Source organism: Microtus pennsylvanicus, chromosome 10 (genome assembly GCF_037038515.1).
Source record: "Microtus pennsylvanicus isolate mMicPen1 chromosome 10, mMicPen1.hap1, whole genome shotgun sequence".
Lineage (NCBI taxonomy): Eukaryota > Metazoa > Chordata > Mammalia > Rodentia > Cricetidae > Microtus > Microtus pennsylvanicus.
Genome location: NC_134588.1, coordinates 67,778,581 through 67,797,338, shown reverse-complemented (window position 1 = coordinate 67,797,338; position 18,758 = coordinate 67,778,581). Strand labels below are relative to the sequence as shown.

Sequence of the window (18,758 nt, the reverse complement as noted above, 5' to 3'; positions counted from 1 at the left end):
GGCCACCAGAGGGCAAGGACCAGCAGAGGGCAGGAACTTCTAGCTTTACACTAGTGTTTCATTTATGCCTAGGAGCTCTGGTGAAAATTTACTGAAGACTTTAACAGTGTTTACAGTAAAACACAATTTAAAAACTATCAATTCGCACTTTGACAGTGGCACAGACTTCCTGACAGCACAGCAGTGCAGGAGGAGGATGAGAGGCAGGACACGTGGCATCTAGACACCTGTTCCCTGAAGGAGGGACAAGGCTGGAGGCTTGGCTTACCTTGGAAGACTAGGGGTATGAGGTTTCGGTTTACTAGCTAAGAAAGGCTTTGACTCTGAAGAGAGGTGTGGCTCCTGTGGCATCCGAGGAGGGGTGGGGTGCGGGTCCCTGAGAGGATGTGGTGGCTGCTGAGAGTCTGGATGGCGAATCAATTCCTTTTCCCTGGTTTTGTTTTTGTGTTCGGCCAATAACACATCAAATCGTTTTCTTCTACCCTGAACAGCTCTCCGCTGGGTTAAGGAATGTGTCTACAACAGACATGTGCAAACGTAAACAAAAACAACAAACACAGAAACTCAGGAATTTCAATAAAAAGTTTAATGTGCTGTATATCCCCATAAAACAGCATGTGCTGGCTTTCAAAGATAAGACACCTCTCCATTTACTCAGCTCTTTTCTCTTCAGGAGCTAGAATCACAAGACTGCAGCTTCCATCAGTAGGAAGAAGCTTGGGCATGTCGTTCCACGTGAAGAAAGGAGTGACCCTAGCTGGGCCCCCTGCACAGAAACGAGTATCAAACAATACGAAGGGCGGACACTCATGCTTTGTGCCATTAAGGAAACTCAGGCCTTTTATGAATTTCATTAAAAAAAAAAAACCTGGGGACAATTTAAAATTCTGAGTACTAATTCAAATGCATATTGGTAAAGTATTCTTTTAGTAACTGAGGACAGAAGTTAATGCAACTGCTTTTCTCTAATAAAATAAGTTATAAAGAAAGAAGGGGCTCACTTGAGAGGAAAGACAGAGAACTGTGAACCCTAAGAGCCAGAAATGCAGAAAACACCAGAACCACACAGTGGGGCTGGGCTCTCACGTGTCCAGATGGTGTGTCTGAGACAGGAAACGGGCACACAGAGAAAGTGGCAGCTTTGGCTTTAAAAAGGTGACTAAGATAAGCCAACTCTTGGTCAAATATTACAAGAAAACATCACATTATCAAATGCATTTGATAGTCACAGATATTTCTAACCATTACTTTTATTTTCATTCATGTATATGCACATGTGTCTGTAAGTGGGCACCTGTATGTGACGTCAGAGGGCTGGGAGAAGTGACAGAAAGCCGAGAGCCACCAAGGTCGGTGCTGGAAGTGAACTTTAATCTCCTGGAGGGGCAGCACAGACTCTTAGCCAAAAAGCATCCTACAGCCTCTGACATTTTTAAAAGCAAATACCCAAAGTCCAATGCCATTCCAATCAGAAGACAAAGTTGACTCTTCAAGAGTGACATGATCCGAGTTAAGGCAACCTAACCAACAGTCAAGTCCAACCACTGTAAAAGTCATTCTGCATGGCCTAGCTCCTCTCCTCAGCCTACTAACACTACTGCCACTTGGGTCTAAAGTAGACGGACACCAGTTCTCAGAATCATTAACTACAATGGCCTTGTCTTCTTTCTACGGATACAGTGGATTAATCTGGACGTTTACACTTTTTGGGTTACAGAATTCCAAAACAAATGGTTTATGTGTACACGTTCATGACTCACTGCACTAACCACACATAGTGGTCTAAAGGTCTACACAGCACGGCAGCAAAGCAACACATGCGAGAAGCATGCAGAGGATCATGCCTCTAACCCTCATGGGAGCTTAGGTCAGCATGGATCTCCTCCTTGAGGACAAACTGTAAACTAAGTTGTACCCAAAATCTGGCACAGATAAATTTATTCCCCTCAATTTCTGGTAATATGCAATATATTTTTACAAGAAAGCAACTTAAATGAAAACAAGGAGCTTTATTCTGCTCATTACTAGAAGAACAGTCTCCATTTAGCAAATGCTTCAAACAAAAAGCATATAAAAGGCCTTCTCTAAACAGAAAGTTCAGAGGTTAAGGGTACTGGCTGCTCTTCCAGAGGACCCTGGTTCAATTCCCAGCACTGACATAGTAGCTCAGAACCATATGAAACTCCAGTCTTAGAGGATCTGAACCCTCTCTTCCAGACTCCATGGGAACTGGCGACATGTGGTGCACACACATAAACACAAATCAAACACCCATATACATGAAGAATTTTGGAAAGCATATAAAAACAATGGCCCATCAATACATGTAGAAAGAATGAATGGACATAGCCTGGTATTGTCTGTCTCTCTAGGTCAATGTACAAACATCTTCTAATATTTGACTGTATTAAGTTGGCTCTGAGGAGCATGGCATGCTCTAAGACCCTTGCTTGCTGCCCTCAGCTGCTTGGAGTTCTATGCACTGCCTCCTTCCTTTCTTCCTGGGCAGCTTCCGTCCCCTTTTTGGCTCTAGTCTAAGGTTCTGTGACATGAAAGGGCCGTCACTCATACTTCCTGATTCCTTGGTGCCACATAAGCCAGAATCCAGTTTCACTCCTGTTTCTTTGGCTGTGATGCCTTCAAACCTTCCTCCTCTAGACCTCCCCAATCCAAGCCTCTCTCCTGTCCATAAATCATCTGTAATAACAGATTATACAATGGTGCTTACACTCAGAAACCATTCTTTACTAATTCTCTGGTTCCTGCCTCCTACTGTAATGTCCACAAGGCTAGAAGACATGCATTGATTGTATTAAAGTCTGTAACTTATAGGACTTCAAATATGGTTTGTGCTCAGAGTTGTGTGCAATGGAAAGGTTATTATCTGGTACAGTGACAAGGAAGAAGGACAAAAGCCAACAGTTACAAATCCCCTGCAGAAAGGTACAGTAGCCGGCTGTGTGAGAAATGTACCAGTGACAACACTGCAGATGGGAGCAGACGGCAAGCAGCTCCCTGTCGGTCACAGTACCCAACACTCTTCGTCCAGGACATAAGAGACCTGGCATCAACCCATGGACACGGAGATAGGGCTATCAGGCATGATAAGTCCTACAGAATGAACAGTATTAGGCCAAAGAGAAAGCAAAGGCAACGAGAACACATAACACAGTGGGAGATAGGAAAAGCACCATCAAGGTGCAGGCCTAACTGGAGCTGCGTTCTCTACCACTCTCATACTAAACTAAAGACACAAAAAGCTCAGTACCACACTACTAACAGCAATGACCCTTCCAGCACAGCAGAACAATAAGCGCTATTGAAGGGCAAAGACGACATACAGCTGTACACGGGCAGGCCACTTGGCAGTGAAGGCACAGGAAGGAGACAATGAAACTCCCTGAAGACTTTATAAGACATCCAAACTCACAAAACTCAAGAGTGAAGACGTAGTCACTCAGGTCATGGGGACAAGATGGAACTAAAGTTTCCCATCAACAGAGAGAGATGCTCCCTTAAGAGGATGGGTGCTGGTCAACAGAATGCCAAAAACCAACAATACCATACTCCACACTGAAATATCAGGAAACGACCAGCTGCTTTCATGGATCATGTAAAAAGCACATCTATGATAAACACATTTCTGGACAACCTGTGTTACAAAGAGCCAGGTGGGCAGGAGGGGCAGAGAAGAGGTGAAGTTATTCCCATGACATGGAACACAGGTAAGCACTGCTTTCAAAAGTGCATTTAATCACACGTCAAACCATGACAGACTCTAGAGGCCATCATCAAAACCAATAGCAACATAAAACTATATCATTCAATTTGTAGTCTAAGGAAGAAAGAACAGTTAGTTCTAAAGCATGGGCTTTTCACCTAGAAATCTGATCCATGCATGTATTTTTCCTAATGAGAATAAGGCTTACAATTTTTTGAAAGTTAAATGTTTAAAAGTTTCAGATTTCCCAGAACATTTAGATCCTTGTTGTGATGACAATGGTAGCCACACACCTGTAATCCCAGTGCTTAGGCGCATTACTTGAGTCCAGCATCTCAAAGAGCAATCTGAGCAGGAAGACCCATTTCAAAGCAGCCCCACTGCATAAAATGGTAGTCACAAGAATTAAATTAAAATCTAAATTAACAGCTGTCACATGGGCCAGTAAGACAGCTTAGTGGAGAAGGGCACCAGGCATGAAGACAAAGAGTTTCCAGAAGCCGAACGGGGCAGCCAACTTCTACAAGCTATCCTCTGACCTCACATGAGCCACAAAACATTTAGGAAAGAGGGGGGGAACAAAATAATCAAGCAGTAAGAGCACCTAAAAGTGATGGTTGTGGAAATATCTGACTCCTGCAAGATGTACTCGGTCCTCCATGTGTGTGCTGTGTGCTCATACACGAAGATGTACATAAAAAATAAATTAAGATTTTTATGAGAAAAGTAAAGCCCCTTCCTTGCACAGGTGAAGTCATGGTAACTCACATAGTTACCAATTTTGTCAAATTGACATTTTTTTTTTTTTGGTCACAACCTGTTACTTAATTTACACAAGCAAGGATAGCCAGAGAGCACTGGCTCCTTGTGGGTGGGAGAGCTGTGAACAGCATGGGGATGGTATGGCACTAAGAGCCCTGTGCACACCAGCCTTCACTTCTGCTACAGAAAGCACCAACCTTGCAAGTCAAAGACCTGGTGCAGGGCTTCTTGGTGTCCAGATCGATGACCCCACAGTGGATATCAGGATCAAACTCTCTTTCTGTCAGGAACACACAAACATTACTGCAGCAGGTGTATCAAACACTACCTTCATTTTTTAAATAAGAGGAAATCTCAAGGCAGACAAATTAAGGCTGTAATAAGATGTGCCACGTTATTAATGAATACACTGCAGATGAGGTGTGAGCACTGGAATGAACTTTACCATCCTCACTGAAAGGCTGCAACTACTGCCAGGTGCCTGGAAATATTTATTTTGCTTAAGAGTATTTATATTCAGAAAAATCGTGAGGAACAAACTTTCCTTACAGCACACAAGTGTGTGCATACACTAGCAAGAACACTCTTTAAAAGCTGGAGTAAAGACAGGTCGACCCTGAAGGAACCTCTCCTCATGGCTCAAGCTGACCAGCTTTAAGAAAGCCTTTCGTTTACAATCTACGCACACCTACTGTCTGGATACAGCTTTAAGACTGTATATTGTTACGTACCTGATAATCTCTTATTTAAAAACTTCCTGCTATTAGAGCTGTCTTCAGATTTCTTTTCAAGAGTGGGCATTGCAGGAAGCCCTTTGCCATTCAGAATCTGTCCAGGTGAAGGCAAGGTTGGCTTTGGTATTGAGGGGCAGTTAAGGCCAGGCTTGACTGCAGAGCTCACAGTAGCAGGACAGGCCGGCCCCACTGTGGATTTCAGTAGTGTGCCATCCATCTTCGGATGCATCTTTTCCACCTTCACAGAGGGCGTCATGCTGCTGCAGGGGAAATGAGAATGCAATGAATGAGTGCCCAAAGGGATGGGGGCAGAGCCCAGACCTATCTGCACAGGCTCTGGGAACGACCTTGTGCATTTTGTCTGAACCACTAAGAAAGGTGAGTGGTAGGGTTCACAGATCTTGACAAAAAGCCCAGTGTATAAGAAACAGTTTCCCACAGAATAGTTAATTCTGTCTCTTCCTCCCTTCCTCCCTCGCTCCCTCCTTCCTTCCTTTTCTGTTTAGTGGGAACATACCCTATTTGAACCCTAGGCAAGCACCGGGGAGAACCGAGTCAGCTGTGACCGCAGCCATTCAGTAAACCTGCTGTCAGTGCAGTTTCTTAAGAAGCAAAACATGGAGTGATCCAGAAAAACCAAGATGGCACCTCACAAGAACCTTCACTTTAATGCAAGAAATTATTAAAACAAACATGATTGAGTGCATGCCATTTGAGCCTGAAGCAGCTCTGCTTCCGCCAACAAGGAAGACTATGCTGAATCACTGCATGGCATGCTACTGTTCAGGCTCCCTAGTCCCTGAACACAGGGCATGAGCTTAGCATAGACACACCTGGCAACTGCTTGGTGAACAGGAAGACCCGCTCCACTAACAACAGTTTCTCTTATGATCTAACTGACACTATCGCTTTGTTACTTGGTAAGTGATGTCAATAAAACCCTAATTGGTTCATTTGGTCCCCTTCTAAGCCTTTACATGACAATGGAGGTTTGGGTGTGTGTCTACAAACTCTGGTGGAGTCTGGACTCTGGGAGCTGTTAAGCTAACAAGCGATTTAAACATAGCCCTGCCGTGAAGACTTTCAGACAGCTATAGAAGTGACAGTCAAGTTTCCCCTGCTTAAGGACTCAGACACCAGGACTAACAGCGGTGAAGGCCTGCACTGGAACAGCCTGGCATGACAAAGCTGCTGTACGCTACCCTGGCCTCCCAGCTGACAGAGCTCTCGAGTAACAGCAGGTACTGTTTTCTGAGATAACCAAGGTTATTAGATGATAGGAACAATGAAATGTGTGGCATACCCTCCCAAAGGAAAGGCTACTTGCCACCAGGTTAAGCTACTGATGCTTCTGTCAGTACACACTACTGCTCCTTCAAGTGGCCTCGAGGAAGCTCCGAGGCTCAGACCAGCTCAGAAGCTTATCAAAGCCACGCCAGGCAAGTGAGAACTACTTCCAGTCTTTCCTCCTCACTGCTACGACTTGAACCCAAGCCAGCAGGAAACCCTGTTTTGTTTTAGGCGGGGGTGGGGGGGCTCCACCTTCTCACCTCTCTACTATTAGCAACAGAGGAAGTGGAAAGGCCAGTGGCCACTCATTTGTGCAAAAGCCAGGGGCCAGACAGACACCTAAGTGCCTTTAGCCCTGTGGTGGCTTATGCCCATCAGTGCCTCACTTCCACCAGGAAGAAACACAAGCAGGATTTGAACCCAGGCCTATACAACTTACAGGCCTTCTAACATAAAGCATCTCAACCTGTGCTTCCTTTTCCCATGTGAAAAGAGGGATAACAATACAGATCCCCCAGGGCTGTTATGGTCAGTATACGACATCACGGACAAACAGAGCTCATTTTCAACACACAGGAAAGAAGTAATATTACCAGTCATATTATTACTCTGATAGCTATCGTGAATAGCTTCCCAAACAAGGTAGGGAAACAGAAAGAATTAACAGTGCACTTGACCCTCCCCCCAGTGACCTTCACAAGGGCTCACAGGCACTCTTGGCACCCAAACAGGACTCCTCCCAGCAGGTAATCCTCACAAACCCACCTGGCCATACTTACACTCTGCTGTGGAGGACTTTAGCCTGCTGCATGGGATGCACGGGCCTGATGTTCCCCCTGGGCGGCAGTTTCTCTTTGGGCAATTTGATTAACCTGGGGCTTGACGAGGATGCGCAGAGGACCCCTCCACTGGAAGAGCGGCCGCTTCCACTAGCACTGCCGCCTTTGCTTTTGGACAGAGAGGGGAGGAGGGAAAATACTGACGTGTGAGGAGCAGCCAAGGAAGGCTTGCTAGATGAGCTATGTCTTCTTTCTGAAACAGAAAGCAAAGGACAGGTTTCAGGCAAGCCTCCGTCAAAGGGAAAGCTGAGCAGTTCCCTGATTAACACATCTATATCAAAACACAAGTCATCAAGTAAAGCATTCCAAACCCAGCAGAGGCTTTTTGTTTTGTTTTTTAAAACAGGGTTCCTCCACCCCCCACCCTCCCACCCCCTTGAGACAGGGTTTCTCTAAGTAACCCTGGCTGTCCTGTAACTCTCTGTAGACCAGGCTGGTGTCACATTCACAGAGATCTGCCTGCCTCTGCCTCTCTCAGGTGCTGGGCATGCACTACCACTACCTGGCAAGTCCATCACTTGAAGAAACCCATGAAGGCCCCACAGCCTTCTCAATACAGCCCTGCTGTTTACAATGTATATCAACATAAAGAGGTTTACCATGTGAACCCATTCTGGACACAGGAAATCACACCGAGAGAAAGCTATGTGATCATCTGCAGAGCTCTGCTCCCTGACCCTCTCGGTGCCTGCATCCTCGCTAGCACACACAATACTCTCACCAGCCAGCCGACGACACCAAACCAGATGTTTCTAGGACCATCTTACTGCTCCCTAAGAATCTGCTAAACTTTTCCACTCAATGTTTTCAAACCCCTCCCACCTTTATAAAAATAATCTCACTTGACTACAGATGGCGTAACTCCGCTTCACACCACTAAGACGCCAAAGACTAAACACAAAAATATCACAAAGAACTAGGCCTGTTTCTTTTTTCTGCTTTTGAAACTAGGAAGTAATTTATGAGTAAGTGCAGTCTACAAAGGTGCAGCTGAGAATCAATCTACCTACCTCAGAAAAAGGTTTTCTGACACAGACCACTCCAAAGCAAGAGGTGCTGAAAGCTACCACAAGAAACAGTCACTGATGGCTTTGTTGAGGACCCTGTGGGGGTGGTTTAGCTGCAGTCTTAAAGTCCGAACTTAAAACCATAGTGTCTTAATTAAAGTTTTAACAAGATACGTTAACCATTAATGTCACAATATGGAAAGCTGTATAGATATTTAAAACATTGTGTTGAAATCGGTCACTACAAGAACCATTTAAAAAGCTAATTTCCAAATCTCCTTTTCTCAGGGAACCTAGGACTTACTTCTAGAGGGCTTGTACTTATTTATTTAGTTATTTATTTATTTGGAAACAAGGTTTTTCTTTTCTTTTCTTTTTTTTTTTTTTTTGGTTTTTCGAGACAGGGTTTCTCTGTAGCTTTGGTACCTGTCCGGAACTAGCTCTTGTAGACCAGGCTGGCCTCGAACTCACAGAGATCCGCCTGCCTCTGCCTCCCGAGTGCTGGGATTAAAGGTGTGCGCCACCACCGCCTGGCATGGTTTTTCTACTTTGAGATGGAGTGGGTTGTTTTGTTTTGTTTTTTTGTTTGAGACAAGATCTGCCTGCCTCTGCCTTCTAAGTGTACCAGCACTAACTGGCTAGTTCTGTAGTCTCGTACTTCAGAGCCAGGTTCACACAAGACAAATGATATTACCAACAGAAATATCCAAATTCTCCAAATCCACACCATGGAGGGTACAATCAAGTGAAGGGGCTAAACTGAGAGCCAACTGAAAGTGCTTCGTTACCCTGCCCTGGCTCCCACTCCCACCACATGAAACTTTTGAGTGCAAGAAGTCACTCTACAGTAAGCTTAGTTTAATATTTACTCTTCTTTGGTACCTAGAATGTTATATTCTAAATTTAGTTTTTCTAGATTGGAATGGTGGTGTTTGGTCCCCACACAGGATGCTGAGGAAGGTTGAAAGCCAGCCTGGACTGATGACTAGACTAGTTCTAAATGCACAATGCCCCCCTTACCCGCCATACAGACACAGACAGACAGACAGTGTATGCCCGCATACACACATCACATTTAAAAACAAAGAGATGGCCGGGCGGTGGTGGCGCACGCCTTTAATCCCAGCACTCGGGAGGCAGAGGCAGGCAGATCTCTGGGAGTTCGAGGCCAGCCTGGTCTACAAGAGCTAGTTCCAGGACAGGCTCCAAAACCACAGAGAAACCCTGTCTCAAAAAAACAAAAAACAAAAAACCAAAAAAAAAAAAACCCAACCAAACAAACAAAAAAATACAAAAAAAACCCCCAAAAACCCCACTAAAAACAAGGAGATGCAGTTCAGTTGTAGTTGTAGTCATGTCTGACGTTCTAAGGGCAACTCCCAGTTCTGTAAATCTATTTAATTTTTAAAAAGCCAAAGAGCCGGGCAGTGGTGGCACATGTCTTTAATCCCAGCACTCAGAAGGCAGAGGCAGGCGGATCTCTGTGAGTTCGAGACCAGCCTGGTCTACAAGAGCTAGTTCCAGGACAGGCTCCAAAATTACAGAAAAACCCTGTCTCAAAAAACCAAAAAGTCAAAGAGAGCAGTCAAAAGTTAGCCCTTCTCTTCTGTTATTCCAAAATGCTCTGAGCACATAGCAAAGTTTTAGCATTTTTCAGCAACAAGTGTAAAGTTATGTTAACAGTTTTGCCACCTGCCTGGCACAGCAAAGATTTTCAGGAGCCTGCCTCCTGAAACAAGTCTTCAGTTAACATGATAAAGACCAGCTCAGCTTTTCTTCAGATAAGCAGTGTTTTCAAATTTCAGCTGCCCAGGGATTCTCATCTTTGCTACAGCAGAATGACTCAAAGAGCTTTCAAAACTCCTGAGTGAGAGCATGGGGACAGTGCCTGTAAGTCAGAGTTCAGGGAGGTGGACGAGAAAGATCAAGAGCTGAAGGACGGCTTTAGCTGTATCAAGTTCAAGGCCAGGCGAGACTCAACACAAAGACAGGCCAGAAGATATGAAGACAAAAAGATGCTGCTGTGTTAACTTGCTTTTTCTTTCCTCTCCGAGTATTACTGAGAATGGCGAGCCCTCAGAACAGGCCATTCATGGTGAATATCTATGAATAACGGATATCCAAACCAAGAAACGTGCAATCCACAAGAACATAAAACATAAAAAAGCAAGCCAACAAAACTCTAAAGGATTTCTAGCAATCAACTACTGAATTTAGAAAATGCTGAAATAGGCACAATGTTGGAAGACGTAAAAGGTGTATTAAGGAAGTGGTCAGTGACCTCACAGAGGATAGCAGCGGATGAATGAAGTAAGAAGATCACGCCAGGACCCGAGGAGCAAAGCCCTCAACAAAATGAATGAGAAAAATTGCAGTATCCAGAAGAAAAGGTGATCAGGGCATTACAAAGAAGAAAGGAGAAGTGCTGGACTGAAGAACACAGGGGAAAGCATTGCTACAGACTCGACCAGGGAAAAACACCAGGAAAGAATTACATTTAAATGATCAAAGAATAAATGTAAGTAGGATGAGATGTCTACACATCTCAAACATTTGGGATATAACAAGAGATCACCCCTAAGAATCCATGAAAACATGACAACAGAAACTAAAGACATAAGGATTCTATTAAATGAAGTGAGGGCAAATTTCCCACACCTACAGAAAGACATTGACTTCCAATCCCAAATAATTTATAGCCTAAAACGAATTGATCATAGAATAAACTCCCAGAAACTATTGTGGTTAAGATTTTATGTTAAATAATACAAAACAAAGAAAAAACCAACTAAAACAAACAATTAGCACTAAGGGGAAAATGCCAGCAAAGGCAAAGACATCAAAACAATATCCCCTCTCTCGTCAGCAACTCCCAAACCCATAATTAAATGCTTATTTATTTAGGTTTGGATGTGTATGCCATGTGTGTGCAGATGCCTGCACAGTGACAGGTGGTTGAGCTACCCAACATGGGTGCTGGGGTGATACTTGGCCTCTGGAAGAACAGCAAGAGCACCCAACTGCTGAGCTATCTCTCCTGTTCCTTTTGCAATGTATTTCCAAATTTCAGAGAAAATACTGCCAATTGAATTTGCTATACAGCTAAATTATCGTTGAAACTGAGGGAGAAATACATGTACGTTAAGACAAGCTACGCAAACTCATGGCTACCAACTGCAGCAGGTAACTGAAAAGAGTACTTTACACACAAAGGACCTGACGTAGAGAGCAGCAAGGAGGAGTCCGCTGCATTCAGTCCAAGTGTGATATTCCACAGAACAAGGGAAAAATCTTAAAATTCGTACAGAAGCACAAATGATCCCAAAGAGCAATCGTATGCAGAAAGCAGTGTTGAAGGTATCGCAAGACCTGAACTCAAGTTTAACTACAGAGCTACAGGAACAAAACCAGCACTGCACTGGCACAGACTCACAGATCAATGAGACAGAAAGGAGGACACAGAAATATGACCACAGAGCCACAGCCACCTAATCTCTGACAACGGTGTCAAAAACATCCACTGGGAAAATGACGGCACAAAAACTACAGACACACGTAAGCCAATGAAACCAGATCATAGCTCTTATCTCTTACAAAAAGCAATTCAAAATGGATTAAAGACCTTAAATTTAAGATCTTAAACTCTGAAAACTACAAGAAGAAAATGTAGGGAAAACACTGAAGGTATAGGCAAGGGCCTTCTGACAGGGATTTCAGGGAAGGAAGGAACAGAGAGAATTTGGTAATGAAATCACATAAAATTTAAATACTTCTGTATAATGCTGGAACCATATAAAGAGACTATTTAGACACTGGGAAAATACCTGGCAATTACCTATCAGAAAGGATTGACATCTAGAATTTATGAAGAACTCCAAAACTTAGACACCAATAAAAGCTGATGGAGGAGGGTCATATGTCTATTGGTTAATAAAGAAACTGCCTTGGCCCTTTTGATAGGACAGCAGCTTAGATAGGCGGAGTAGACAGAACAGAATTCTGGGAGAAAGAAGCCGAGTCAGACAGTTGCCATGATTCTCCCACCCGACACAGACGCAGGTTAAGAACTTTCCTGGTAAGCCACACCTCGTGGTGCTACACAGATTATTAAATATGGGTTAAAGCAAGATGTGAGAATTAGCCAATAAGAGGCTGGAACTAATGGGCCAGGCAGTGTTTAAAAGAATACAGTTTCCGTGTAATTATTTCTGGTAAAGCTAGCCGGGTGGCAGGACGCAGCCCGCCATTCCTTACTACAAAAAGTAGCTCACCATTCAATAAACAGTGGAGCCCAATGAATAGTTCTCCCACGATGTGCTGTGGGATGACCTTTCTCTATGTTGTGAATATGTATTCCTTTCATTGGTTAAAAAAAAAAAGCTGTTTGAAAGTAGCCAGGCAGGATAAGTTTAGGTGGAACAATCAAACTGAGAATTCTGATGAGGAGGGGCTGAGTCAATAGATATGTTAGCCAGAGCCAAGCAAGCAAGATGTGTTGAAAAATAAGGTAAAAAGCTTTGAGCCTTATGACAAAACACAGATAGATGGGTTAATTTAAATGTAAGAGTTATCTAGTAATAAGCCTGAGCTATTATTGGTTGAGCATTAATAATATAAGCCTCTGAGTGATTATTTGGAAGCAGCTATGGGACAGGGAGGGACAAAGACACCTCCATTTACAATGATGAAATACAATTAGTAGATAAATACTTGGGAAAGCTTTCAAGATCTTTGGCAGTCAAGGAAATGCAAATTATAATGCTTTAAGCTTCAATCTTTTTACCCTAGTTGGAATGGCTGCCAAGAAAACAAAGATGTAGTTCAATGTCTAGCATGCATTGAAAGAATTTCAAGAAATGGGTGTAGTGGAGAACACAGATAATCCTGGCATGGGAAAGGTACATTAATGTCCTCTGGGATACATGAGATCCTTAACTTAAAAAAAAGAAGAGGGCTGGAGAGATGGCTCAGAGGTTAAGAGCATTGGCTGCTCTTCCAGAGGTCCTGAGTTTAATTTCCAGCAACCACATGGTGGCTCACAACCATCTGTAGTGAGGTCTGGTGCCCTCTTCTGGCCTGCAGACATACCTACAAACAGAACACTGTATACATAAAAAAAAAAATAAATCTTTTTTAAAAAAAGAAGAAGATGGGGTTGGAGAGATGGCTCAGCAGTTAAGAGCACTGCCTGCTCTTCCAAAGGTCCTGAGTTCATTTCCCAGCAACCACATGGTGGCTCACAACCATCTGTAATGAGATCTGGCGCCCTCTTCTGGCGTGCGGGCATACAAGCAGACAGAATACTATATAAATAAAGAAAGAAATATTTAAAGAAAAAGAAGAGACAACAAGTGCTGACAAGGTTATGGGAGAAAAGGAGTTCTTACACATGGAGGGTGAAAACTGTGAGAGTCACTATGGAAACCAGGTTCTTCAATTCACTGAAAATAAACTACCACACGTCTCTGCTGTGACTACTCCTGGATATATGCATGAAGGATTCTAAGTCAGCACACCACAGAGAGACTTGTACATCTACGCTGTGGAATAACCCTTCTGAATACTGTGAATATGTGTTATTCTCATTGGTTAACAAAGAAGTTGACTGACTTACAGCAAGGCAGGATAAAGTTAGGTGGGACAATCACACTGAAGATACTGGGATGAAGAGGGGTGGTGTGAGAGAGTGGCAGACAGACACAGACAGGAAGATGGGCATGCCGTACTGAGAAAAGGTACCAAGTCACATGACAAGACATAGATAAAAATATTAGTTAATTTCAGTGTAAGAACTAGCTAGTAATAAGCCTGAGCTAGCAGCCAAGCATTTATCATTAATATAAGCCTTTGTGGTAATTTGGAAGCAGCTGCTGAGATGGAAAAATTCCACCTACACATCTGTATTTATTAATTAACTATTTACAACAGTCAAGATATAAAACTAGTATAAATGCCCATCAACTGATAAAGGGACAATGAAAACGCAACACATATATACAGTGCAATTTTGTTCAACTATAAAAATTAAAATTGTGATGTTTGTAGGAAATGGAGAGCTGTGTTTCCTCTTATTTGTGGAATGTAGATTTGAAACACACACAGTACAAAGGAGACCATGAAAGGGGAAGAAGTCTACAGAAATGAGGAGAAACAAGAAAGGGAATGGAATCATGAAAACAAGGAGAACCAACAGGATGCCGTGAGGATGTTTGGAGCTGTTGGGGGGATGACACAAAACCCCCAAAGTATGATGATGCAATGATGAAATGTCACAATAAACCAACTTTTTGTAGAGTACTTTAAAAAGTTAATAAAAAAATTAAACAGCAGCAAACAAAGACGCTGCACGCTCTCTCAGAGACTGTGATGTATATAGTTTTAAACATGCCCAGGGCACTCAGACTTCTGCAAGTGTCTGCCTGACGATATGTGCCACCTAGTTTGAGAGCTTGTGCTAGACTAGGCTAATGCCTCAAGAACCATTAACTATGGCTAAATGAGTGAAAATCTGCACAGGTGAAGGATACGTACCATATGGCACTAAATATAGGGTTCATGAAATAGGGCTCACTGCTACTGCATGTCTTGAGTGTTTTTCAAACTTCTATAAAAAGCAACTTTTTATCCTTCTTACCAAAAGCCACATAAAATACAGTTTTTGGTTGTTGTTGTTTTTACATTTATTTTATGTATGAGTGTTCTGCCCAGTACCAGTAGAAGTCAGAAGAGGGCATCCAATCTCCTGGAACTGGAGTTATAAACCTGCGTCTCTGCAAGAGCAACACAACTGTTTGTAACTGCCAAGTCATTTCTCAAGCCCATTTTCTTCCTGTTTGTTTTTTATTATTTTTTAAAATTATTTATTTATTTATTATGTATACAATATTCTGTCTGTGCGTATGTCTGCAGGCCCTTGAAGAGGGCACCAGACCTCATTACAGATGGTTGTGAGCCACCATGTGTGATGGAGGAAGGTCATTGGATAATAAAGGAACTGCCTTGGCCCATTTCATTGGTTAGAAGATAGGTGTGAGGAGTAAACAGAACAAAACGCTGAGAGGAAGAGGAAGCGAGCTCAGACTCGACCGCTCTCCTCTCCGGAGCAGACGCCTCAGAGAGACGCCATGCCCCACTCCCGGGCAGACACATGCGATGAAGCTCCGACCTAGAATCTTCCCGGTAAGACCGGTGTTATACAGATGATAAGAAATGGGCTAGTCCAGGTGCGAGAGTTAGCCTAGAAAAGGCTAGGTAGAAATGAGCCAAGCAGTGTTTAAATGAATATAGTTTGTGTGTTGTTATTTCGGGGCAAAAGCTAGCCGGGCAGGCGGCTGGCGTGTTGGGGACGCAGCCCCGCCGCTCCTATTACTACACCATGTGGTTGTCAGGAATTGAACTCAGGACCTTTGGAAGAGCAGGCAATGCTCTTAACCACTGAGCCATCTCTCCAGCCCCCTGTTTGTTTTTTAAATCAGCATTTTTATGTAAGTTATTTTCAATTCTGCCACTTTCCCTTCTTCTTCTGACAAACTTTTCCTGAGGGTAGTCCTGGTATCCTATGATGACTATACAGTGTTTCAGGACAGTTAGCAAGCTTGATTCCTGCACTTCATCACCAGTAGTACCCATCTACTGCTGATAGCTTAACCTTCCCACCCCCATTATTTTCAAATGGGCTCCAGGGGGAAGTAGCATCATTTTCAGCTGACAGCTATTTTCCAAAGCAGTATTTCCTTGAGGCAATAATCTGAATAAGCTTGTCACGTGTGACATTAAAATAGCTACCTATGACAACCCACATGTGTTACTTTGCTTTCTGCTACTGGGATAAAACACTGACCAAAAACAACATGGCGAGGAAAGGAAAGGGTTTATTTGGCTTACAGGTTACAGGCTATCAAGGGAAGAGGAACCTGGAGGCAGGAACTGAAGCAGAGACCTTGGAGGAAGAACACTGCTTATTACTGCCCTGCTTCTCTTGGCCTCCTCAGCCAACTTTCCTAAAGCCCCCAGGTTTATCTGCACAGAATTGGCACTGCTCACAATGGGCTGGGTTGGGCTCCCTTATCAACCAGCAATCAAGAATATGGCCCCACACACGCCTGCAGGCTAATCAAACGGAGGCCAAGCCCTCAAATGAAGTTCCTTCTCCCCAGTGGGGCAGCTCGGAAGAGAAGCATCACCTCCTCTAGATGTCTGAACACTCAATCCCCAGTTGGTGGTGCTGTTTGAAGTTTTAGGAAGCATGTCTTTGCTGGAAATATGACTGGTGGTGGTGGTGGTGGGTGCCTTGGGAGCTTAAGGCCTTGCCCTACCTTCAGTTTTGCCTCTTTGCTTAGTGCCTGCAGTGCAAGATGTGAGCTCTCAGCTAGCTGCCCCAGATGCCATCCTCCACCCCACTGTCATGACCTCCTAGCTATATGGAACCAACCACAAGTGCTTTTGTTTTCCAAGACAGGGTTTCTCTGTGTAGCCCTGGCTGTCCTGATACTCTCTCTGTAGAGCAGGCTGGCCTCAAACTCAGAGATCTGCCTGCCTATTCCTTTTGAGGGCTGGGATTAAAGGTGTGCGCCACCATCGCCCAGTTCAAAATAAGCTCTTTCTTAGGTTGTTGCCTTTGGTCACAGTGTTTTATCATAGAGAAAAGTGATGCGCCAGGTCTACCGACCTGACAGCTGAAGCTAACCACAGACCACACAAAGATGCATGTCCACCTGTTTGATGAACACACTGAAGATGCTGGGATGAAGAGGGGTGGTGTGAGAGAGTGGCAGACAGACACAGACAGGAAGATGGGCATGCCGTACTGAGAAAAGGTACCAAGTCACATGACAAGACATAGATAAGAAATATTAGTTAATTTCAGTGTAAGAACTAGCTAGTAATAAGCCTGAGCTAGCAGCCAAGCATTTATCATTAATATAAGCCTCTTTTTGGTAGTTTCTCCCTATACCAGACCAGGTCTGTGGTATAAGGAGAAAACCCCTACTAGATTGTGAAAGTTTTTCACATGCTGGATATCAAATTCTCAAACAGGTTGTCTCACAGAAAATGCACACAATTCAGTTCCTGTCCACACCATTTCATAAGGGTGCTATAGTGATGCCCACTTGGGAACATAGTGTTCGAATCTTTAATGCACACTATTTCTAAACTAGAATGCTCAGACTATGCACACTTGATACATTCTTGACTTGCAAGTCCATCTTCCTAATTTTAAAAGTAAGGTGGCTAACAAGAATGTGCAGTGTACTTTCTCTTAAAATCACATCATTAGGGGGCTGGAGAGATGGCTCAGTGGTTAAGAGCATTGCCTGCTCTTCCAAAGGTTCTGAGTTCAATTCCCAGCAACCACATGGTGGCTCACAACCATCTATAATGAGGTCTGGTGCCCTCTTCTGGCCTGCAGACATACACACAGACAGAATATTGTATACATAATAAATAAATAAATTAATAAAAAAATAAAATAAAATCACATCATTAGATAAAATGACCTATCCACTCAAATTAAATCAGTCTTAGCATATTGCTTGCTTTGAAAATGTAAATTTCTGGCATAAGAACAGACAGGAGGGCCAATGGAACCGAATCAAAGACCCGGATATCAATCTACACATTTTTAAACACCTGATCTTTGATAAAGAAACAAAAAATATCAAATGGAAAAAAGAAAGCATATTTAACAAGTGGTGCTAGAAAAACTGGATATCAACATGTAGAAGAAGGAAAATAGACCCATATCTATCACCATGCACAAAATCAAGTCCAAATGGATCAAAGACCTCAACATAAAGCCAGCCACACTAAACCTTATAGAAGAGAAAGTGGGAAGTACACTTGAACGCATGGCACAGGAGACCACTTCCTAAATATAACCCCAGTAGCACAAACACCGAAAGAAACAATTAATAAATGGGATCTCCTAAAACTGAAAAGCTTCTGTAAAGCAAAGGACATGGTCAACAAGACAAAATGACAGCCTACAGAATGGGACAAGATCTTCACTAAGCCCACAGACAGAGGTCTGATCTCCAAAGAACTCAAGAAATTGGACACCAAAAGATTACATAATCCACCACCACCCAGCAAGCTACTTTCATTTTAATAAGTGGACATTGTATCAAAGTGCTCACTAAATCAACATCTCTATGCTCACAGACTAGTGTAGCCCTCAGGCTTCATCAGAGGAACTTCTAGCCATGAACCGAGGTTGGCACAGATAATCACAGGTAAGAAAACTATAGAGAATAAGTGTCTGTAGAATGCTAGCCACAACAGAACATCTATACCATATTTCTTCTTTTCAAGGTCCATGGACCATCCAGGAAGAGGAAGGTGGACTCTCAGACACAGAGGCTGGGAGGAACAGACCAAAACAGCGTAACTCGGACTTGACAAGACC

General features: G+C 43.3%; 1 protein-coding gene across 6 annotated transcripts in view; it reads right to left on the bottom strand.

Annotated features, from left to right (window-relative positions):
• Atxn7 (ataxin 7) overlaps positions 1 to 18,758 on the bottom strand; it is a 153,291-nt gene that overhangs the window by 12,887 nt on the left and 121,646 nt on the right. For 4 of the 6 annotated variants that reach the window (XM_075988601.1, XM_075988606.1, XM_075988605.1 and 1 more), the window contains 4 exons: positions 7,287 to 7,539; positions 5,215 to 5,477; positions 4,681 to 4,763; positions 269 to 516 (listed from right to left, as the gene is read on the bottom strand). In XM_075988601.1, coding sequence (XP_075844716.1) covers positions 269 to 516; positions 4,681 to 4,763; positions 5,215 to 5,477; positions 7,287 to 7,539 — 847 coding nt within the window. The remainder of the gene's footprint in view (positions 1 to 268; positions 517 to 4,680; positions 4,764 to 5,214; positions 5,478 to 7,286; positions 7,540 to 18,758) is intronic. The other 2 variants (XM_075988604.1, XM_075988607.1) reach the window with 1 other exon arrangement.